This window comes from Prosopis cineraria, unplaced genomic scaffold, assembly GCF_029017545.1.
Source record: "Prosopis cineraria cultivar Desert tree isolate PC_DT_omini unplaced genomic scaffold, ASM2901754v1 PC2, whole genome shotgun sequence".
Lineage (NCBI taxonomy): Eukaryota > Viridiplantae > Streptophyta > Magnoliopsida > Fabales > Fabaceae > Prosopis > Prosopis cineraria.
In genome coordinates this window covers 4,800,861-4,825,630 of record NW_026555333.1, presented here as the reverse complement: position 1 = coordinate 4,825,630, position 24,770 = coordinate 4,800,861, and the positions used below count along the sequence as shown (strand labels likewise).

General features: G+C 36.7%; 4 protein-coding genes across 4 annotated transcripts; 3 read left to right on the top strand and 1 right to left on the bottom strand.

Annotated features, from left to right (window-relative positions):
* Nucleotides 1–1,159: 1,159 nt before the first annotated feature.
* On the bottom strand, nt 1,160–2,889 carry LOC129302393 (RING-H2 finger protein ATL43). The gene has a single exon (XM_054941242.1). It carries the CDS (start codon nt 2,736–2,738, stop codon nt 1,341–1,343), a length of 1,398 nt encoding a protein of 465 aa, XP_054797217.1. The 5' UTR covers nt 2,739–2,889; the 3' UTR covers nt 1,160–1,340.
* A 6,620-nt stretch (nt 2,890–9,509) lies between these two features.
* On the top strand, nt 9,510–11,178 carry LOC129304216 (transcription factor bHLH106-like). The gene is made up of 3 exons (XM_054943908.1): nt 9,510–9,690; nt 9,789–10,446; nt 10,533–11,178. Exons 2-3 carry the CDS (start codon nt 10,213–10,215, stop codon nt 11,070–11,072), a joined length of 774 nt encoding a protein of 257 aa, XP_054799883.1. The 5' UTR covers nt 9,510–9,690; nt 9,789–10,212; the 3' UTR covers nt 11,073–11,178.
* Nucleotides 11,179–12,546: 1,368 nt separating this feature from the next.
* On the top strand, nt 12,547–17,175 carry LOC129303281 (beta carbonic anhydrase 5, chloroplastic-like). The gene is made up of 10 exons (XM_054942497.1): nt 12,547–12,693; nt 12,795–12,937; nt 13,123–13,166; nt 13,413–13,562; nt 13,643–13,691; nt 13,838–13,951; nt 14,057–14,110; nt 14,298–14,380; nt 14,478–14,583; nt 16,778–17,175. The coding sequence occupies exons 1-10, from the start codon at nt 12,672–12,674 to the stop codon at nt 16,985–16,987; spliced, it is 975 nt and encodes a 324-aa protein (XP_054798472.1). The 5' UTR covers nt 12,547–12,671; the 3' UTR covers nt 16,988–17,175.
* LOC129301965 (AP-4 complex subunit mu-like) lies at nt 17,039–24,084 on the top strand. Its single transcript, XM_054940617.1, has 14 exons — nt 17,039–17,075; nt 17,698–17,754; nt 19,130–19,224; nt 19,488–19,691; nt 19,892–20,003; nt 20,093–20,226; nt 20,868–20,994; nt 21,432–21,535; nt 21,650–21,754; nt 21,876–21,970; nt 23,045–23,132; nt 23,256–23,316; nt 23,419–23,492; nt 23,830–24,084. The coding sequence occupies exons 1-14, from the start codon at nt 17,039–17,041 to the stop codon at nt 23,926–23,928; spliced, it is 1,392 nt and encodes a 463-aa protein (XP_054796592.1). The 3' UTR covers nt 23,929–24,084.
* The last annotated feature ends 686 nt before the right edge of the window (nt 24,085–24,770 follow it).

Below are 24,770 nucleotides of genomic sequence, written 5' to 3'. Positions count from 1 at the left end.
CATAAGTGTTTCGTATTTGCCATGTTACATGCATACAACTATCTAGTCTAACAGCGCGGATAATAATAAATTAATGACTGTATTTTTTCCGGATAATAATTATTTGCTTTCCCTTGCAATGGTTGTCTGTATGCTTAACGACAAGGGGAAGCATTGAAGTGATAGATTCAAGTGGGATGCAATCACACGTGAATCCAGTATAGATAAGAGACAGTTTATTTTTTTAATGCATTGGAGGCATTCACAGGATACTGCCTTTATCTTCCTCTCCTCATGAAGAATAAACCATAATGCCCATTCGCCAATAGTTGAGCAGAAAAATTAGCTAAAATATTTGAGTTGTGAATAATCCCTGATCGCGCGCGCACATACATATATCTTGGTTAAAAAACTTATCAATTACTGTGGTGGAAGGAGAGGGAAGCACAAAGAAATATGATTGATGAAAATTTTGCCATTGCGTTATCTTTTTGAGGAGTAAAACACAGATGTAGGAACCAAGAGACAAGAAACAAGAGTGTCCAGTTTTGAGTAGGCGTGATTATATTGGTGGTGCAGAGCTAGAGGCAAAATCCTTGAATTAATAATTAGTGACTGCTTCTATACTCGTTGCAAATTTCAAGGGCCGAACAATTTAAGAAATGGACAGAGGCCACGGGATCCGTGTGGCGAGTTAATCACACTCATAACATGCTCCCCCTCGCCTCTTTCTTTGCCTTGGGTATCACTAATTGTCTCCTTCCATTCTCTTCTCTCCCTGTCACCTATACTTTCCTCAACTACACTGCCTTCTTTGCATTTCCCACTCAACAATTTGCCAACATGGTTCCCCATTTTACATTAATAATCCATATATTCTATTATTAATACTCACCTTGATTGATAAACCCAAAAATCTTCCATCAATGAGTTGGTGAGATTGTGAGTTGGGGCCTTGTGGGGCCCATTAGGCCCTGCGCTTCCATTTTTAGCAATTTGTTATTGCTCTGCCGGCAGCTTCACTTTTTCTCTCATTCATACGGTTCTTGAACAGTAAATTTTTATTGAAAGTGGATAATAAATTAATAATGCAGTGCTGGTTTATATTTATGAGTAAAAATTTGATCTTTTAAAATCTGAACTGTGTTTTTTCGTTCAAAAAAATAAAATCTGAACTGTGTTTCTGTGAAAATAATGGATGGATGGAAAGTTTGAATTTGTGAATTTTGCCCTCTTGTTTCTCTACCCCTAGAACGCTGAGCCAAAGCTAGAGTTACAACTACAATTCAATGGGCAGTACCTTTTGTCAGAAAGAGCATTCTCCTTATGAGCTGAGACTAGACAAGGCGAGAATTCAATAGCTACCGTACAGATCGTTGCGACTGAGAGATCCACGCTAACCATCTCGATACTACTCCCACCTGTCTCTCTTCTTCTTCTGCCCGCCGTTGCTCCCCTTCCTCTCTCCCCTGCCTGCTCAGACCCGTGATTTCCGACGCGCTTCTCATACTGTTCTCTCCCATGCTCCGCCACATCGGCGGCTGCCTATCCTGTTGCTGTCGCCGCCGCGACAGCGACGGCCCTGAGGAGGAACACGATGGTCTGTGGCCTTCCTCGCTCAGTATCCTCTCCGACGTTAGGTATAGTAAGTCCGACGGATGTACGTCGCTCCACCTCTGATGAAGCACGTTGGGCTTTTGAGACGGAGACACTATGATCCTGTGTTCCAACCTGTGCTGCTTCTCCTTTTCTGTCAGAAGTAATCCGTCTTTTCTCGGGCCATCACACTCACTACCTTGTCTTTCTTTACCGGCCTCGTTCCTCTTTCTCTTTGTCGACATTGCACTGTCCAGCGACATCCTAAACGGTGCCGTTTTCTTATACTGCGGCGTCGTCGACGCTTCACCATCCACGCTGATTCGATGCTGCAATATAATCTTAAAGAACCCACTATTGCCCCCTCCTCCTCCTCTTTCCCCTACGGATGAGTGCCTCCCGGAGACTCGTCTGAGAATCGAGTTTGAATCGAGCCGATTCTGTGAATCCAGTCCCAGGCCGCTCTCTATGTCATTGTCTGCACAATGCTCCGGACTTTCAGAGATCTCTTGTATCGGTGGAATGGGTTGATTCTGCGGCCAAACTTTCGCCTCCCCCACCAGGAGAATGTCTTCTGGGTCGACCCGGTACCGGCAGAGCGGACAAGTGGAATGTGCGTCCAGCCATGTATCCACGCATTCGACATGGAAAGCGTGCTTGCATTTTGGAAGCAGCCGAAGAACCTCCACGGACTCATACCGGGTCAGACAAACGGCGCATTCGAGCCCATCTTTTTGGCCCCTCAACGATCCGAATCTGAAAATGGGTAATGACTCGATCACCGCCCTGTCAATGCCGGAGTTCTTCCTCCCTGAATAGGCAGCGCTTGTATGTGAATTCCTCAGGGGTTCCTCCTCGGGCTTGCAGTGTTTAACATAGAGAAGAAGAAGAAAGGTAAGAAAAAACAAGGTGGTCATCACCCCCACTAGAACGACCACGCTCGGCTTAAACGGAGACCCCCTCCCTCCTCCACCACGGCGACTTTCCAATGGCGGCGGAGGAGGAGGAGATTTTCCCTCGCCTTCGTCATCAACGGTCAAAGCTGAAGACGGGGTTTCTGCAGCAGCAGCAGCAGACCCTGCAAGGAGTATGATTGTGGCGTGGAGGACGAAGAAGAATAAGAAAAATGTGGTGAATGGGTTGCAAGAAGGCGCACCACCCATGTGCGAGCGAGAGTGATGCTCGGTGTTACTGAGGAGACAGGGATCAACGAATAATATATTTTCATCTAAAGCAAGGACGGAGAGGTTGAGAGCTGAGAGGTGGCTATTTTGGGAGAGATTCTATGGTAGGGATTCAGAGGGGAAAGATACAAAGAGACACAGACAAATAGCGATAGGTTTAAACTAAACTCTCTAATAAATGCGGCTCCTACCATATAAATAAACACCCCCTACAGCTTATTGTTGTCCCGTAACTAGACAATAGTCGAAACCACATTTTTATCGGCAACAAATTTTTTTATCAACGCAGGAAAACGACACCGACCAACCTCAGACAATAATCGAACAATATCAACAGCGTTGGAAGTGGAGAGAAAAAAGAAAAAGCAGGGCCTGGTTCTTATGTTACAGGGGTTGTGTAGATCTATTTCTAACGGCTTTTCGTTATCAATCAGGGACGTCTATCATTCCCCAGAAGCAAAGACCCTGTCCACGTTTGTATAGCCTCTCGGCTTCTTCTTCTTCTTCTTTTTAATTTATAATTTCCCCCTATATATTTCCCTACGTTATTGCTATAATAATATAATATAATAGACCCATGCAGAGCCTCGATGTTGTATGCATTTGGAATTAGGTCTTCCTCTGTGTATCTGCATAGTCAAATGTAAAATATCTAATTGAAAGCTGTCACATTTTCATGTATTAATGATTAATTAATAGTTTATACTGATAATCTAAGCATTTATTTAGCAATGATGCATCAGCTCATTTGGCTGCAGAGAGGACCACTTTCTGCAAATTATGAGCCACCTGGTTATATATATATATATATATATATATTTATATTAAACGTGTATAATGCTTCACTGTCAAAATTGAAAGGTTTGAATTCAATAATGCTTGAGAAGGCTGCAACAGTGGTGGAAGAAGCCCATACATGAGTGGGTAGTGAGTGGGAGGGAGGCGTGGGACCTGTGACACAGAAAATAATGAAGCTTGAAAATATGGTATGGAAGCCTCGCACAGGAAGGGTCAATTACTCAATTTAAATGTCCATGGGAAAGATTCTGATATATATGCATCACAGTAGAGGGAAGAGGGTGCAACATCCTGAAGCTTTTTGCCGTGTCAATAATCATCAATCATGATTGCCATTTTCGGAAGATGCTGAAACTTTCACAACCCGTGTTGTTGGGAATAGAACCAAAGCTTTGTGGGCTGCAAAAACCACTACAGTGGACATCATGGAACAGACTACAAGTTACAGGAAACGCTTGAATATAACAAGGTTTTGATTTGTTGAATGTCCAGCAGTAGCTTCTAAAATCTGTGTAAATGGTGGAACTGTATGCTTTCCTATGTACAAAAGCAATGTCTATCTGGATAGTTGATGGCTGTTCTGCTCTTTTTGTCACTGTAAAACATTACCCCCATGTTTGGTTCAGGGTTTCTCCAGGGGAGGGGGGAGGGGGATCTTGTTTGGTTGGGGAAATTGGATGGGAGGCAAATTGTGTGGCCAATCTATCCTTATTATCTTTTCAATATTCCAGAAATACCCATGCTCTCAGAAAGGCATAGAGGTCGCTCTCTTTTCCGATCCTCCGCCTCCAGCCTTGCCACCGTCTCTGTCTCGAGCCTCTGCTCACTCTGTCAGTCTACGTCTACGTCCACCTCCTTCCATTTTTTCTTCTTCCAGATTTATGCGATCCATTTGGCTTCTATTTTGTTTTTTCTTGTATGAATGTATGACTCGTCATATTTATGCTCTCCGTTCACTTCCTTTCATTCTCCTTGATTGGGGAGAGTACACAATGGTGGTGCTTTGATTTATATGCTGGTGATTTTTGTTTCTTGCTTGATTCATGTGTAGGCGATTTTTTTTTTATTTCTTTCATTTTTTATTTATACTTGTTTCTCAACTCATGCAACTTGATCGATCATTTCCTTTGCAACGAAAAGCTTGATACGAAGGATGAATTATAACTTTGCTCTTGCAACAGAGCTAAAGAGAATCAAAAGAACAAAATTTATTTGATTCTACAGCGTTTAAAGACGTCTTTTGGAGCCCTCTAATCCTGAACATGTTATTTTGAACGTGTTTGCGGATATTTTCAACCTCCCCACATCTTACGAACCTATTATATAGGCTTAGACAACCAGCGAATGCATTAAGCCTTTAATCAAGAGTTTTTTTACTTCTCGTGTTATTTACTAATTTCTTGATTATTTTCTCGGTGCTAACATTGGGCTCTCTCATATCCACTTTCACCCAATGTTTGTCACGAGGACTCGTCTTTATAAGTCCACATGAGTTTTATTCTATCAAACTCAATTTCAGATTTCACCGCACTAAACTGTAATCAAGTCATTTCATCTTCTTAGTGATATTATATAATGGCAGAATCGCTTGACGTGGAAGAGGGATACCATCAAATTCAAAATGTCGAAACGATGGATGTCCAAGATTCTCACGTCTAAATGATGGAGATGTAAAAACCCCCAAGATTCAGGCCAAACATGTTTTGGGCTTAATCCTTTCCGGGCCTTTACCATCATTGGGCGTTCTTCTAAAACGGACTAGACGTTGGCGGGCTTTTAGCCGTTTGACAAATTGCTTCCTGTGCTTAATAACCCGATTGTAATAAATCCCGCACAAGGACGGCACCATGAATCTTATAAATTAAGTGTCCATTTGAGCACTCTCAATTTCACATTCAGAAAGAAAGATTTTATTTTTAAAATATTAAAAATTATTTGAATAAAATATTTAGTAAGAAAGCACATTTAAATAGTAGTTGAGAGTAAATCTGAAAAACGTAACTATTTAAAATTTTTGAAAAATGCAATGTTATTTGACTATATAATTTCAAGTTTAATCTCTTATTTTTTTATTTAAAAAAATTAATTCATTAAAAATATAATTATCATTTCAATAATAATAATTAGGTGTCAAGTTTTTCACATTATAAATTAAATAATTAATCATAGTAATTCATAGTATTATTTTATAATAAAAATCACAAATCGTTATCACATGTTTTAAAATTTCCAATTAAAAAGTACAAATAATTAAAGATTAAGTTTTTAGCATTATAAATCAAATTTTATATTATTTAAAATCTTTATTATATTTTTTAAATATTTTAAATATATTGTATTTGTATATTAAAAATTATAAATCATCATAAATTAATGTCTTTTTTTATAATTGTATATTCAAAAACATATTTTATTGTTATAATTCAAATAACTTTTAGTGTATTAAACTGATTTTTTAAAAAATATATTCAAACATAAATTTCATTACAACAACTGATTTTTATTAAATAAATTTTTAACAAATTGAAACTAAACACACATTAAATCTTTTTGTCGTTTTCAATTCCCTTGAAATTATCACTTTGTTGCGTGAATGTGTGGAGGGGTGGCATTATCTTTATATTGACACACGAGGGACAGCATGTGAACTGCCTTTGCTATACAAATTAATTAGACGGGTATAAACACAGAAAGTAAAGAACATATCCTCGTTGTTTATTTAAAAAATAATACAAATAAGAATTGAAATAATATATGGAATCAACATGGCACAAATATTTTTCAGTTGTCATGTGACGCCCGTGCTTCTGCTATACAGCAAACAAGACCACCAGCGAAGGGGATGAAAAAAAAAAGACCACCGTGTTTCTACTGGAGCCTCTTTATTTACCATTCTTAAAAACTGTTTTTTTATTTTAATATTTTTAAAACAAAAAAAAAACTTGCTTGGTTAATGATTTTTGAATTTTTTGTTTTGAAAACAGTTTTTTTTGTTTTTAAATACAATAAAACCAAAACAATTTTTAGCTACTTCTGTTCCTTTTTTTTTTTAGTTTTACAAAGAAAAAACAGGAAAGAAGAAATGAGAATTGTTCTCGTTAATGGCAAACATTGTAATTTCATCCCAATAAAAAAGAATCTCCCATTTCATAAATTTTTAAAACTGTTTTTCGATTACTATTACTAAACAAGTTTTTTTTATTTGTTCTCAAAAAGAGTTTTTAAAATTGTTTTATAAAAGAACTTTTAAAAACAAAAAATAAAAACAACACCCAAACAAGCCCTAATGTTCCCATCTTTGCCTTAAAAGTGCACTCCGTGTCTCGCTGACACACTGATGCTTTTATCTCTACTTTTTACCATCCTCGCAGCTTCTCTTTCCCTACGAATTTTTGAAATCTGCACGGTGGAACCATATACGGGGCTCATTTCCACTGTTAAAGGAACTAAAACGGCCTTGGCTGCATCATTAGCCCCCTGATTGCTCGCTCCAAATTAATTAAAAATAAAGAAAGAAGGGTTATGGATCTGAAGCTTAAAAGATAACGCGGGTTCTATATTTTGGGCTGTTTCGGGTTTTGGTGAATGGGAATGTATAGTTTGGGGCTCGTGATCAAATCAGCTGATAGCAGGGTGCGAGTGCAAGGTGGGGTCTTGATCGTTGCTTTATATTCTCATTCACTGCGAGGCTCCGGATATGCTAATTGCCCTGTGGATACGTCACCATCATGAAGTATCAAGCAAGGAATTTGGATCATATATGTATATTTGAAGTGTTATTGATTAGTGAAAAGATCGAGTGTGTCTCAGATGAAACAGGAGCTGCATGCACTCCTTTATGGTGCTAATTACTGCCACGTACGTCCAAAAGTGTCAGGTTCCAATCCCGCAGCACCGATCACTGAGCATCAGTACATGAGATGCAATGGCATAGTTAAGGAGAAAGGGATAGATCTGCAGCAATATGCAAAATGCATGGCGAAGCTCATAAATAATGACAATACTTACATCATGTCAATAATGTTGATTAGTAAAGTGCCTCAAGGGATTGTGTGTGATGTTCATCTCATTTTCTGGGGAGAAGGGCTTCCACTGATGTGTAACTTTGCCACACAAAACCAAGGCTCATGCACAATAACACAACGTATTAACGTATATCGGAGGTAGCAGGTTGAGAGTGACTGAATTACAAAATTTGAATAATTGAAGGAGACATTTAGAGAGAGACAAAAATAGAGGTGTATTGGGATCAGGAGATGGCTCCTCTTCAATGGAAAGAGAGTGCTGCAAATCTAACCTATCATATTGAGTTTAATAATAATTTTAAAAAGGAAAAATGTATATTTTTATTTTTAAAATATTTTTCAAAAAATACCCAACACCTTAAAAGTTATCAAAGTGAAGTATTTTTGTCTTTACCATTAATGTTGAAATTTTAATGGAAAGAGCAATATGTTTCATTTTAATAACTTTGAGAGTAAAATTACTCTAACAAAAATATCAAGATAATAAATGCTATTTAAAAAATATTTTAAAAATAAAAATACACCTTAATCTTTTTAAAAGTATGTATTCATTTACGTTGTTAAAATTTAAAATTGTTTGGAGAAATTTAAGTCAAGTGGAAGGTATGTTTGTATGATTTTTAAAATGAATGGAGCGAGAGAGGAGGAGGGTGGAAGACTGTTACGGCATAAACCTTCTGAAGCTCCGTCAGTGGTTGCAGTTGCACTGACACCCGATGTTGATATTACCTGCCTTGTCTCTCCTTCCTCCACGGGGCCCACCCGACATCTTCACATGCCTTTTTCCCCCAACATATCCTCCTCTCTTTTTATTCTTTTTCATTTTAAATAACCGTAACACCTCATTTCCCCCGTACGAAAAAAAAAAATATTTGCATCCCATTTTGTTTGGACCGGGATTGTCAGTCACTTTCAAGAAAAGTCAATATCATCCATCCCTGTTTTTAATACAAACTATATTAAAATAACCGATACACAACCGACTACACGAATGATAATCTGTATAATTTATTAATTTCAAGCTTTCTGCAAAGGCACAAAATCTATTTTAATCCCACGTACATGTGGTAGTGTATTATAAATAATACATATAGACATGAGAGTTGGTCAACATTTTTCCAAATCATTGTTATTGTTTTTAATTAATATTTCACTGGAACGAGACAAACAATGAACCAGCGTGCAGCTAGCTTGTTTGTGGATTTGCAAAAATACAGAGCCTTTGCGTTATTGGTTGCCGTAGAACTAAATTTTTTTCACATGTTGTGTGTGATAGGTCACGATGCATCTGGAGACGAACTTGTAGTACGCAGCGTCAACTTACTGCTTGTCCGACTATCCATCCACCAGCCCAGCAGAGGGGAAACATGCATGTCTTCATGCGCGCGCCCACATATATATTTACATACATGCATGTTCAACCGTGTAAAACCCTCCCTCTCCTTGTCTTTTTCATATCCATGCCATCTATAAAAATCATATCATTCTTGAAGGCTTACTAAAATTACACGACATTAGTTATAGGGAGTGCGATGGATGCTTTGAGGTGACGAGATGGCTGTGACTAGCGATGTTGTCGGCTTAGTATATTGCTGCCTGTCCTCTTGTGATTCCCTCTATACAAAGTTGTCGGCGCCGCCGTAGGAGACTGTTTGTATAAAGTAACAGTGCCCTTTTCCCCCTCCTTGAAAACGATTGCTTCCCTTTTATTTTCCCTTTCACACTAGACATCCCACTCTCTCCCCACCATGAACCTTTCCACAAATCATCTCATTAATACTATTCCCCACTTCCTTCTCCTTTTTCCCTAGCTACCTTTCTCCCTTCCCTTAAATTGATCTCTCAACGTGGGCTTTTCATGATGAGGTTGCACTTGCACCAGCAGAAGTAGCTTTTTTCATCTTGTTTATCACCTCGAAGAAAATTAATGATTTCTTTATCAAATATCAAATTATCGAGGTCTCTGTTTTGTTTTTGTTTTTCCCAAAAAACTAATTACTCCACACACACCCCTCAACAGTCAAAATAGTTTGGAAAAGCCAGCATACAGACGCGGTTAAAGCTAAAACTATTGATGTTCGTTTGTCCACAAATCAGAACAAATTAAGGTGCGTAATGGGTGTAGTCATTTCTGATTTTTGACCCCCAGCTCTCTGTATTGTACACACAGGCACTAGTTACTCTGATGATCTGATCTGATCCGCAGGTCTCTCAGGTTTCAGAGGTCACAAGTCGTTTAACCTTTGCTCCCATCCTGTCCTGATCCTCCCCGCTCCTTCTTCCTCCCTCCCCCAATTCTATTTTATTTTATTCTATTTTCTGTCTGCTTTCTTTTCAGAGGTCTTCCACAAGAAAAGAAAAGTACCCGTTTGTGTCTGTCGGGCTCATTCTCTTCTACTACAGTTCAAGCCTTCTTCTACCTTTGTCTTCTCTTCGCTCCTCATCCCTGTTCTTTTCCACTCTGTTTTTCACTCTGTGTCTCCCATGTACGTACTCTTCCACCCCAAAAGCTGCCCATCACTCCTCACGTCCTAAACCTTCTCTACTTTTCACTTCTCATTGTCTCTACGTCCTTGTTTACGTTTCTTGCTATATCATCGTATCCTTCTCACCTTAAACAAGAAACCGAGATGCTTCCTTTCAGGAGTTTCTATGGGTTCGAGAGCTGGTCAGATCAGCCAGGCTCGTCCGTCAAGTCCGTGGAATTGGATAACGGGAAAACAGTTCTGAACTCCACTTCAAAATCTGATCAGAGGAAATCCATGGAAGCATGCAAGAGCCATAGAGAAGCTGAGAGGAGACGCAGGCAACGTATCAACGCCCACCTCTCCACCCTGCGCTCTCTCCTCCCTAACGCCGTAAAGGTGAATATTCCTCCTTCCTCTTCCACTTGCCCTTCCAGCACCTTAAGGTCTCCCGGGTAATTTTAACAATGTCTTCGCCGGTGCAGTCGGATAAGGCTTCGTTGTTAGCGGAGGTGGTCCAACATGTCAGAGACCTGAGGAAACAGGCCGATGACGCGGCGCGCCATCACAACGGAGACTTGTCGGGCAGCACTATCGGCGGGGAATCCGGGTCGGGTCCGGGAGACTCGGAGCAGTGGGCGTTTCCGGGAGAGTTGGACGAAGCATCTGTGAGCTATTGCGATGGAGCTGGGGAGAGGAAGCTGGTGAAAGCCACTCTCTGCTGCGAGGACCGGCCCAACCTGAACAGAGATCTAGAGGAGGCGATCCGGTCGGTTCGGGCCAAGGCGGTGCGAGCCGAGATGATGACCATTGGTGGGCGAACCAAGAGCGTGGTGATAGTGCAGTGGACTGGCGGAGAAGAGGCTGGAGCCCTGGAACGGGCTTTGACGGCTGTGGTAGAAAATCGGGCCCCCATGGGCCCAAGACTGGGCCGAATGTCTCTGGGCCACAAACGGGCTCGACTTTGTTATGGTTTACCAAATGACGGGGAAAGCGGCTTCTTGATGGGAACTGCTAACATGTGATGTAAAAAAAGAAAAGGGTGAAGATGCGTTTTTGCCCTTGCGAAAGCCAACCAACAATCTAATGTATTTGTTATAGCAATTTTATAGTAAAGTAATTAAAATGAAATATTTTTATTTTTTTGTCAAATTTTTAACATTGATCATTACATTTGAGTCACAGTTAATATTTTTAATGATTAATGTTAGAAATTTAATAAAAAAGATGAAAATATTTTATTTTAATTATTTTAAATATAAAATTATTCCAACAAGATGTTGAGTGGTGCAAAAATGCATCTTTATCGGGAAAGAAATCTATAGGTAGGGTCATATCATTTAAAGCTGAAAAGTGGAAATTCAAACGATCTACGTACTTTCTTCCCCTAGTCCCTGCCACCTTGTTTAGTTTTCGCAGCTAATGCTTGTAACTAATTCATTTAGCCAAAAATTTCTATGGAGGATTATATTATGTAAAAATTAAATGGTGAAGTGTTTTTTTTTTTAACAAGCAAATAGCGAAGTTGGATAACTAGCTGATGATATTAATCATAGAAACCCAACAAAAAGAAAAAAAAATAAAAGGAATGAAAATGGAGAATGGTTTGGATTTAGATGTGGGTACTTGATTCGTGATAGCAAGATCCAAAAAAGAAGAGCCGAAGGGATAACGGTGCCAGCAATGAAGTGACACGAGAGAGTGGTAGTTGATGTCGTGCTTCGTCTGGAAAGATGTCCGATGCAATGGGATAACGATTTGTTCGGTGACGTGTAACACTAGGATAAGTCTATATCACCGAGCATTTTTTTTTTTGAATAGAAGGTGACACGGTTAGCCCAAACGGATAATTTAAATTTTATCAGCGTATAGAATATTGATAAAATCAAAAGGTGGGTTATAAAAAAATCTAAACATTTAAATTACTGATGAATGCTAAATGAGCCATTCAATTAATATATTTTATTAGCTTTTTTAAAAGTAAAAAGTGATTGTCTAATCTTTCATAATAAGTTTTTTGATGTTGTTGATAGCTACAGCAGAATGATTAGTAGAGAACTCTTTGTGTATAAATGTGAGCGTCTTTGTAGAGTCTGTGTAGATATTAACTTTATTAAATTTCATTACCCAACAAATTTTGAGACCTTTTAAAATGCTTATAAGTTCAGCTGCCGTACTTGATTAATAACTGATGTATTTGGTAAACCTTTTGATCCAGTTTCCTTGATCATTTCAAATGAGATCTCCGCAAAAAGCCACACCTTAATTGTTAATAGAGTCATCTCTATCAAGTCAAATTCGATCTTTTTTAGAAAAAACATCATTTTACTTTAAATCTATCACTTTGTTAGGTTAAGAACTTAATTTCATATTAAAATATTAATCATTGTAAACAACTTAGATGTTAGTGAATGCAATATCATGTGAGGCGTTTAACTTACTGTCGTCTCAAGAAGCACGCACATAACAAAATCCTAATAATTAATCATTAAAGATAAGATTGACTTAAATTTATTTCTGGAGATAAAAGTGGGCACGGTCGCACGGACGCAAGGTGTGTGAGGAAGTGGTTGAATTGTCCAAAAAAAGAGGAAGTGGTTGTATTATGCTGTAGACGGGAAAAGATGGTGTGGCTAACCCGTGACCGTGAGTTACCAATCTGGATTCTGCAGTACTCTACTGTTAGAGAAGCTTTCCAAGATGGAGATAAAACAAATGATAAAAAATTTTATACTTGGTAAATGCAGGCTCCAAAACCGGCACGCTTGTCCGATCAACGCTTGCTCTTGTGCGTTCGTCTGTCCATGGCGACTCCTCTCGGTGCTTACCCTTTTCTACTCCAAACAGCTTCTCCTTGGGTTTCTCCGGAACAATGCCTCGCCTTAATTTCGTCAGTTTCTCTAATCTCATCCTGATCTTAAGCTTTTGTAATTGAAGGCCTATATGCTTCAATTATCTGTTGTTGAAAATACTCTATCAGCCTGTCGATTTAATACTATTGTTTCATGGATCTTTTCGTGTTCATCTTGTTCCTGGCTGATTTTTTTTTTTTTCCCACTCTTGCTTGGTGTTCAGGCGAAACGGGCAAGAAGTGAGGCAGCATTCTCGCCTTCGATCAAGTAAGTTGGGCTTTAAAATACCGGCTCAAATGGATTGAAATTCAACGGAAAATGATATTGCTAAGATTTGCGCTCACTCAAAAATTCGAACCTGTGTTTTATAACTTTGTCAGCTACTTTGGTGTTTGAAGAAAGGCTCCCCCTCCTAGCTAGCTTGTGGCTATAAATTGCAAGGAATTCGGCCATTTTAACGAACTCTTCTGGCCAGAGAACTTCCATTTATTTGCTATCTTTTCTTTTCTTTAGGGAGAACCAACCAGAGGTTCCAAATTATCTCGGATTCAGTCAAGAGTACAAAGGTCCAAGCCTTGGAACCACGGTTGAAACTCATGATAGCAAGGACTTCTTTGGTTTGATGAAACACAGGTTTCTGATTTTCAAGAAGCAGAAATACACGTGAGTAGCAGTTGGTTGGTATTTGTTCTTTGTTATCTGTGTGAAGTATCTTATTTATAAGGCAAGTTGCATTTGGACAGGATAGAGTTCGGGCATTTTCAAGCTCTCGCTGAAGCTCAGTCTCCCAAGGTGGTATCACGAGTCTATACTTTCTACTTATTATCATCTTGCTAATCTTGTTTTAGGTCCATTTCAGTGGTTCTTCATTCCTACGCCGCTTCATATTTTAGTAGATGAACATATAGAAGGTTCATAACTGATAAATCCAAGCACAGTTTATGGTAATTGCTTGTGCAGACTCTAGGGTGTGCCCCTCTAACATTTTAGGATTTCAACCTGGAGATGCCTTCATGATTCGTAACATCGCCAATCTTGTTCCTCCCATGAAGGTAATTTTATTGTTGCTTCTGATTTTTGACGGCCAAATGATTGCCAATTTTCGCAAGGCTAGTCTAAAATGTTGACCTCGTTTTTTTTTTTCTTTTTGGAGCCAGAACGGACCAACTGAGTGTAATGCTGCACTTGAGTTTGCTGTAACTATTCTCAAGGCACGTACTTATCTATAGAACTTTTGAGTAAAGTGTAAATATTGGCACTGCAGAACTCAGTGATATATCTCAGAGAAGAAAGAATTTCTGGAATTAGATGATACAGAGCAAATGATGAAACACCTCCCTTTATGATTGCAAAACCTGCATAGTTGTGTGATTGAAAAATGTTTGGTGCTGTTTTCAGGTTGAAAATATCCTAGTTATTGGTCACAGCAATTGCGCTGGAATTGAAACGTTGATGAATATACAAGAGGATGTGGAATCAAGGTTTGTTAATTTGATCACGATTATCTCTTAACAAAAAAACCAAGAAAGCTCAGGAGTTCTGATATAGTTCATTCATTGGAATTCTCGTGTGCCGCAGGAGCTTCATCCACAGATGGGTTGTTAATGGAAAAGTTGCCAAGGATAGGACGAAAGCTGTCACAGCTCATCTTAGCTTTGGTCCGCAATGCAGATGGTGTGAGAAGGTATAGTCTTTAGCAAGGGAAATTCAAACACAACTACCAGTTTTTTTTGGGAAAATCACAATGAATGACAGACTCAGATCAAAAATTAAATTTTAGTGTAAAAAAAATCACCTCCCATTTTTTTTTAAATATCTTTATTATCACTGGTGACAAATTATTTATTTATTTATTTTTGAGATGGCTAGAGGGATTGAACTCACAGTCTCTTGGCCACTCTAAAAAATAGCAAGTTACTAATTTCTTTTATTATATAATGCAAGTTTATATATATATATATATATTAATTTTGCTTTCACTTTTCATGCATATGCTTGTCATGAGTTAATTGTTATTTGTCATTTTATAAATAATTACTTATTAAATTATTAATGGGACTTATTAAAAAATTTAATAGACACTAAATTTTATATATGTTTTTTTATTTTTATCATCAAAAACTTACATGTTAAAAGCTTACGTAAATTTATTATTTTATTAAAATTTACTTGTTAATGTGTTAAGACAAAATTTCAAAATAAGCAATGGATTTGTCATTTCACAAATATTTATTTGTTAAATTATAAATGGGGATTTGTTAAAGAAATTTAATATGAATTGATTTTTTAAAATGTTTAATTGTTTTTACTACAAAAAATTTACTTAATAAATTGTTAATGAAAATTTTTAAAGCTAATAATGAGATTTGTCATTTTACAAATGATTACTTATTAAATTATCAATAGGAACTTGTTAAAAAAATTTAATGTAAAGTGATATTTTATAAATATTTACTTATTTTTATTACTAAAATTTTACACTTCAAAAACTTATGTAAACTTATAATTTTGTTAAAATTTACTAATCAAATTATTAAAAGAAATTTTTAAAGCTAACAATGAAATTTATCATTTTACAAATAGTTACTTAGTAAATTAATAATAGAGACATGTAATTTTAGTGCATATTAAATTTTTTTAACTTTTTTTTTACTTGTAACATCAATACTTGTCAACTTGTCATTTTACAAATATTTATTTATTAAATTACTAATAAAACTTGTTAAACAAATTTAATATGCACTGGAATGACAAGTTTTCATTTATAATTTAATAAGTAATCAATTGTGAAATGACAAGCCTTATTATTGATTTTAAAATTTTTTCTTGATAATTTAACAAATAAATTTTAACAAAATAATAAGTTCACATAAATTTTTAATGTGTAAAATTTTAGTAATAAAAATAGGTAAACATTTGTAAAAATTGCTTCATATTAAATTTTTTTAATAAGTCCTCATTAGTAATTTAATAATCAACTTTTTATAAAATGACAACTCTCGTTACTAGTTTTAAAAATTTTCCTTACACTTTGATAAGTAAATTTTAGTACAATAACAAATTTATTTAAGCTTCTAACATGTAAATTTTTGATAGTAAAAATAAGTAAATATTTAAAAAAATAATTTCATATTAAATTTATTTAACGAATCTGCACTAGTGTATATTAAACTTTTGGAAAAATACTACTTTCATCGTTGCACTTTATTTAAGCTTTGGTACAAGTTATTACATTTTTGTTTTTAATGTTTTATATCTCTATACTTTTCTCCCTATGCAACATTGGTTCTTACATTTTCATAGGGATATTGATGTAGTTTAAACGATGTTAATAATGCTGATAGTTAATTAACACTGTTAATTTTATACTTATGTGTCAAATGGATGCTAATATAAAATTATTTTAATAAGCAAAAATTAAAAAAAATTATGCTAATGAAATCAAAATACTTACCTGGACATTTTGAATTATCAACAAGACGCACAAATTTCATGTAGTTTTTTTTAAAATTATTGCTCACTAAAATTTTTATATTAATGTTAATTTGACACGTAAATACAGAATTAATGATATTAATTGATATGTTAGTATTATTAAAATATTGCCTGTGTCACGCCAGTGTTTTTTGAAAAATGTAGGGACGCATGCGCGCGATTTGTTGCGTGATGGGTAATTTTATTTTTCCACACTAAAATTTAATTATATTTTAATTCCTAAGTCCTATAGAGTGAATTCAGGCTGTGAACAAGGTGCTCCACAAGTCCTTTATTGTGATTTTCCCTGTTTCTATGCAGGAAGTGCATGAAAGAATTAATTCTCTTTCAATACTTGGGTAAATTACTCGAATTTTGGTGGTTGTGTTATTGAATGGTTGCAGGAGTCTATAAAGCAATCATTATTGAACCTGCTGAGTTACCCTTGGATAGAAGAAAGAGTGAAAAAGGAGCTGCTTTCTCTTCATGGAGGATACTACGACTTTTCTAATTGCTCCTTTGAGAAATGGACACTTGATTGGAGAGGAAGCGATGTTCAAGATGAACAAGCAGAACGCAGCTATGCTGTTAAAGACCAAGAATTTTGGTGTTGATGTTGTGGCTTTGTCACGAAACTCAACTTGGGCCACATAACCTATCGCCAGATGTTACTGCTAATTGCTGATGGCAACTGCTTTCACAGTAAGAAAACTTGTAAACTAATTAAGCCCCCTACTTCAAGACAAAGTACTGCGCGCCTGTATTATATTCAATTTTATAAGATATGTGAAGAATTCGGATACATCCGAACATACTCATTTATTTCCCTTATTTTTCCTTTTTTTTTAAAAAAAAACAGAGGCTAGCAAAAGCTTCCCCCCCCCTCCCAACGCATAATTGGTATTTTTATCATTATGGATTAATTTATCCAAAAGATAACTTAAGACCATCTCCAGAAGGTCACTTAATTTCCATCAATTATTTTAAACACTTTACTAACAAATCCTTTGGAAATTTTTAGATAATAAATGTGGCAAAAAAAAAGTGGTGTGATATTAAACCCCCAAAAGTAATTTTTAGGAGTAAGTTTTTTTTAGAAGGAAGGGGGGAAAAAACGCTCAAAATCTCAGCAGGTGGGACAACGGGTGAAAAAATCATTTTTGAAAGAGTGGGAAGCAAACGCTCCTGTCAGCCGAAAGGAAAAAACAGGTAGCCCTAGCCAAGGGCAGCAGCTGACCGTGCATCCTGGTGAAGTAACGCCGAACAAGTCATGATCTCGCAGTTCTTCGTTTTGTCACAGCGTGGCGATAACATCGTCTTCGAGACTGTAAAGCTCTTCTCCCACATGGACGTACCTTCCCCTTCGCGATTTTTTATTCCGGTATACTTTGTTTTAGATCTGATGCCGTTCTATCCGCTGTTCTTTTAAACCGCATGATGACTTCGTTTCTGAGTATTTTATATTCTAGTTCCAGTTTTTCTTGTTTTTGACTTCGTTTTTACTTGCCGATCCATAATAAACTTCTCATACTGATTCAAGTTTACTTCCAGATCTATCTTGCTTGAATTATCTACTCAGCTAATTCCTTCGCGGGAAGATTGGAAAAAGAAAAAATGTGCATTCTGTGCTATATAGACAGGGGATCATCATTCTTAGTCTAGCAATCCACAAAATTGCGAAGCTGTTTTACTAACACCGACAACAAGGTCGTTTTATGTCATGATGTCTAAGTGTGAGTAGATTTGAGTGATATGAGAAGTTATATATCAAATAAAATTGAGTTTAAGAGCTAATATATAAAAGGTGGAAGGATTGATAAACTTGAGTTATGATGTTTTGAGTAAGATGTTGTGTTTCTTTCATTGCTCTTCATCCATTTATTCTTTTCCTCTTTCTGAATAGTGACTAAAAAGTAGTATCAGGGTTAGTTTTTGCTAGAGACTTGGATGAAAAAGAATGAAACAAGAAGCTCGTATTGCACACTCGTCCAAAGCTCATAATGGGACTGCCCTTGTTGAAGCTTTAGGGACTTGTGTGTGCACCACTTGTTTGAATCTCAAAATTGGGCAGGCTTTGCTTACAAGACTAGAACTTGGCGTTTGAAATGTCTTTGATATGAGAAGCTTATGGACTCATATTTTAGCGGATATTGTGTAGATGTCAACTGTGAATGTGTTGAACTGATGCAAGAAGTTTTACATCACATAAAGTTGACCTTAATAATTAATATATAATATAGTGAAAGTATACATAAACTCAAAACAAGTTAAAATGTGGTGTATTTCTATTGCTCTTTGTCCATTTGTTTTCTCCCTTTTTTTCAGGCTGTTGCACCCCATTCTTAATAGTTTAAGAATTCATGAAATAGCTGCGAGTCAAATTTTTTTGTTGATGCTTCTTGCTTTATCTTCTCATCTTTATCTCAGAGGTCACGTTTGTATGTGGTTTTTGTTTTTATGTTAATTTGTGTGATTGAAGCTGCTCAGAATTTTCTGTATTGTTTGACAAGTCACTTGAATTTTATGGTGTTAAACTATGATGCTGCATGAGATGCAAAACATAGTCAACTCTAACAAGCAAGTGGTATTGTAAATAAGGAACATAATAGAGTTAAAAGCAATATGATTAGAGTGAAGTATGAGTACATTATCATACAAGATTTCTTGTTTTTCTCTACTTATACCTATCCTGATTCTTTGTAAATATTGCCATCAAATCCTCAATGCTTATGGCTGCCTATTTCTTTCAATTGCAGATCGTGGAGATGTGCAAAATGGAAGTGCAGAGATTTTCTTCCGCAAAGTAAAGTTTTGGAAAGAGGATGGGCAGGAGGATGCACCACCTGTCTTTGTAGGTATTATTTTCCCGAATCAGGAAGTGCATTTTAATGTTTAAACTACTATCATTTGATGGTTTCGATAATATTAAATCTTAATCCTCAAACATGGAAGTGCCTTGAACAGCATGTCTTTTGATGTTCTCATGAATTCATCTTTTATACAATATATGAAAAAAAAATATATATATATATATATATATCACTTTATGTCTTTGCTTATCTGGTATAAAATGTTGACTTATACATGATTTTTTTTTTTTTTTTGTGTTGATAGAATGTGGATGGTGTGAACTACTTTCATGTGAAGGTTGTGGGACTATTGTTTGTTGCAACCACAAGGGTTAATATGTCGCCTTCCTTTGCCTTGGAGCTTTTACAAAGGATTGCTCGTGTTATTAAAGATTACCTTGGGGTTCTCAATGAAGACACATTACGAAAGAACTTTGTGCTTGTGTATGAGTTGCTTGATGAAGTCATTGTGAGCCTTGTATACTCTTTTTTATCTTATTCTTCATCAAATATGGAAATTTCAAACCAACCTAAAGTTGTTTGAAACAAATGAAAAATGCCCAATCACATGCTCGTGATACAACTATACCACTATTGTAATATGGCTTGTGAAAAGTTCCCCCTTGAAATCCTCACTAACATCAAAGTTGATGACTTTCTCTGTTGCAGGACTTTGGTTATGTTCAAACGACATCTACAGAGTTGTTGAAATCCTATGTTTTCAATGAGCCAATTGTGGTTGATGCTCCTCGTTTGCCACCTCTTGAACCTGCTGCAATTTTTGCGGTAATCTTTATAAGGCACTTTATGGTATTCTATGTATAATAATTATTTGCACATTTGATGCTATTAATCCTCAAAATTGATTGCTTTCAGCAAGGGCTAAAAGAATGCCAGGTATAGCTGTCACAAAATCAGTTATAGCTACGGAGCCTGGGGGTAGAAATAGGGAGGAAATCTTCGTTGATGTAATTGAGAAAATCAGCATCACCTTCAGCTCCAGTGTGAGTACATGTATCATAATGTGACTTGAAATCCATGATAATTATTATTTTGGCATTGCTTGATCTGTTTGGCATTGCTTCATCTGTTGGGACTCACAAATGTTTCAATTATTGCCGAATAGTTAATGTTTGGCACTCCACAAAAACAGAGAAATATTTAATCCAAGTGCTATTAAGTTTAACAAATTATCTATTTATACTGTTTTCTTAAATGCAAAGTGGAAGGGCTTGGCCCCTTTCATTCATTATTTTGTTTCTTTCCAGATGCTCTGATGATTTACCCTTCTAAGAGCTCTCACAAGCATCTCAAACTGAGTTGCATTACTACATAATTCGAGATTATGTTTGACATGATTTTATAATTCTGTTCTTGTTGAGCTATTAGCTACTGCAGAATAAGTTATCAAAGCCATGTCTGGGATAATCTGTATCAAGTTTTTCAGGCCTCAAGGATTGGTATTTAGGTGGCAAGGTGTTGAAGTGTAACATTATGAGTGTTGTTGCATTAATTTTTTCTCAATGAATGTTCTATGCAAGTTAAATCTTCCTTTTTGTTTCCTTTATTTCATTTGCACTGTCAAGTAGTTCACTTATTATATATTTTATTAATCATTTTAACATATTTTATGTGATTTGTTTAGGGATATATATTGACTTCAGAAATTGATGGCACCATACAAATGAAAAGCTACCTTACTGGCAATCCTGAAATTCGATTAGCTCTTAATGATGACCTTGCCATAGGAAGGGGACAGGGACCAATATATGGTATTTTTCTTTTCCCCCTCTATTTGGTGTGGTTTGGCATTTCCGACTCATTGCTTATTTCTCCAGTTGGAGTGTTGAACAATTGTGCTTTGGGTCTGTTCCTGCTTCCTCATTGTGTGGATAAGTAAAGAGAATTTTTTTTTTTTTTTAAGGTTCTGGAAATTAGATACCATATGATGATGTGCAACAGTACGTTTGTACATTGGATCCATTCCTTCAGGTTTTCAGTGACAATATTTCCTCAAAATGATGGTCAGATAATGACCTATTCTGTGAAGTAGTCATTTAAGCTTTAGAAAGAACCACCTCATTTACTTAAACTTGGAGGGTTACTGTTAATTATATTCTTACTAAAATGAGGAGATATTTTTCTTTCATTAGAGCTGTAAATTTCACGTGTTTCAATGATTGCTTACGTGAACCTTCTTCATGAGCAGGTTATCGTAGTTCATCTGGTTCTGGAGCCGTGATATTGGATGACTGTAATTTCCATGAGTCTGTTCGTCTTGATAGTTTTGATGTGGACAGAACGCTGTCTCTGGTGTGTATAAAAAATGTGGTTTTATGGGTTATGAAATTTCACATTATAAGGTACTTTACTAGTTTGCTCCCTCTTAATTATAATTTAATGGTTGTCTCCTATTGCTAATTGTAGATACCACCAGATGGTGAGTTTCCTGTAATGAACTATCGTATGACTCAAGAGTTCAGGCCTCCTTTTCGCATTAATGTTTTAATTGAAGAAGCAGGGCCCCTCAAGGTTACATCAAAATTTCCTTTTTTATTTTTTATTAAAAAGAAATCTTCTTCCCATCCTTCATCCTTTACGTCAAATATTTCATTTTCCCATCTAGAACTCACTTGTGAAATGGCAATTGCAGGCTGAGGTGATTCTTAAGATATATGCTGAGTTTGGTTCAAGTGTAACTGCAAACACTGTCAAGGTGCAGATGCCACTACCCAAATATACGACCAGGTTTTGTTCCATTTTTCTCTAAATCACTTGATAAGAGACTTATCTTAGACAATGATTTGCAGTTGATTAAAATCTTTGCCTAGTGTTGATGGGTACTCAAGTGGGATGGATAATGTTCTCCCAAAAGTTAGCTGCTAAGGCGGGAGAGCTGACTCGCAAATACTGTATAATCCTATATTGCTCCATGTGGGGCTTGGGCATCCAATACTACGTTAGTCTCTATCAATTGTCCCTTTTGGAGAGCTGATATCTTGGCAACTACTCTCTAAGATACGTCACTTGACATCCTCATTGGTTAGAACCTCTTACCAGTTAGAATCCTCCATAGGAAAGGTTGACCACCAACTCTGATGCCAATTGATGGTTACTCAAATGGGATGGGAATCCGTCCCCAAAAGCTAGCTATTAAGGTGGAAACCAACCCTATTAAATACTTTATAGGGCATCCCATACAACTCCATAAGGGACAGGGCATCCCTTGTTAGCTTAGTTTCCATCAAATTTGATGCAATGGATTTGTTTCAGAATTGAAGTTCGAGGAAATGTTTTGGCCAGGGTTTTGTCTTTTTTATAAATATGTACTCTTGATGGAATCACTAGAGCTTTCCTGGAAAACAGTGGAAGTCTAGCGAAATTTATCTTGTATTTTAAACTGTAAGGTGGGAGAACTTTTTTAAATTAGCTTCAAAAGCCTCCATGAGGCAATGTAGTGCATGAAATTTTTTTAGTATGAAATGAAAAGAATTTCAAAAGAATCCCTTTTAAGGTTTCAAGGAACAATTTCTGTTGATCAGTGTTCAAAGAGTGCATCATAATGGTGCATTCTATATGTTAAGGCTTTAAAGAAATTAAAAAAGTTTCAAAAGAATGCATATTAAATAGTTTTGCTGAGGATTCTTAACTTCATTAGAAAGATAAGCGGACCATGCTTGTTAATTTTTCTTTACCTGTGGGATAAGTTCGAGGAACCTGGGAAAGTAGCGATTCCTTGCATAAGAAAAGAAATGCATAGAGCCGTTACTCTTCACTAGTGTTATAGTGTCTGATATAAGTTATTACCTGGCGTTTTCTCAGGGTTAATTTTGAGTTGAACCCTGGAGCCGTTGGAGAAACAACTGACTTCAAGGAAGCAAATAAGAAGCTGGAGTGGAGTTTAAAGAAGGCAAGGTTTCTTGTCAATCTCTCAAAAGTTATCTATCTTAAGAAAATCTATGCATTGGCTAAACACAGTTCTGTTCACATTTTTAACATGAGAAAATATTGACCGACAAGTGCTACCAAACAGATTGTTGGTGCATCTGAGCATACACTACGTGCAAAGCTAACATTTTCTCAGGAATCACATGGTATTATCTTTTTAATTGCTTGATGTGTAGAATCAATAGTTTGCCTATTTTAGGTATTATTATCAATATGATCTTCATATTATACTACGTTTTGTTCACAAGGGAATATAACGAAGGAATCTGGACCTGTTAGCATGACATTTACCATACCGATGTACAATGTGTCACGGCTTCAGGTAAACATATTTGTATTAACTTCTCTATATCACCAACATTCAGTACCCCGATTGTAGATCAATTAGATGTTATGCTAGTATCTTGACAGTTATTGGCTCGCATGCAAAAGCTTACTCAATTTGAACTGAAATCTTAATTGCATGATTTTATCCTGCCTCTCCCCTCCAAAGGAAAAATCTGATTGGGAAAATGTTCAACATTGTGCAACGACTTGGACCAGTGAAATTAGGGAGGCCTATTGCCTGTCCTAATTTTCCAAGCCTAAAAATTGCTGGTTTCGTCCGTCTCGGAGTTCGTTTCAAGATGCTGAGTGCTTAAAATGTTTCTTTGATGCAGGTAAAATACTTGCAGATATCAAAGAAATCCCGAGTCTCGGAGCCTTATCGGTGGGTGAGATACGTGACGCAGGCAAATTCCTATGTTGCTCGTATATGAATCTCCTTGCCCGCTCCTCCCAAAAAAAAAAAAAAGACAATTTTACGTTGTTTTATCATTCATTTGTAAATTGTAAATCACGCAGTTTGGATTCATGTTATCCTAAACCTCCTGTTACCAACAACCTGTTTTAAACTCATTGCTATTCTTTCGTTACACTTCGCCGTCGCTTAAACCATCGCCAGCCTCATTGAAGTTTTTAAGAGTAGTAAGAGGACGAGGCACTGAGAGATCTCATGCCTTTATGAATAGTGGTGGAAGAAGGTCGTCCACCGTGTCTTTGCCTGAAGCTGTACATTTATTAACCTCCTCAACTTGAGAAGCTTGTTCGTGTTATCCGGGTTGACTTAGGTTGCTGTCAAAGTGGAATTTCTCATGCCCACTTTGAATGCTGCCATTTATGGTGGTGGAGCAGCTCGAGTTTTAGTTGCCTTCTTTTTATTAATTCTGGTCCTCACGTTCTATAAATGCTTGATAATAATTCATAATATTAGGCCAATAAACCTCTGTTCAATAACCGTTCTGTTTTTTTCATGGTTGACAATACTGTGTATCCTCAACGATGAGCTAAGCATCCCGATTTGGATGAGGAATTGAGGCCAACCCTAATTGAAACACTGCCTGCCTTTTTTGTTTGTGTTCCTGTTTCATTCTAAGGAAGGAGGAAGACGCATTGTCCCACTTGAGGATTAAAGTCAGCACGAAAGATGAAAGCTGTCATGTCACATTGCCTCGTAGTTGTTTAAGGGGGAAAACCTCACAGGACATTGGACCGGCCACTTTCCTTCTTAACGCCATCATCTTCATTTTGCGATCAATCAAATCAGTTCTGATCAAAGGTC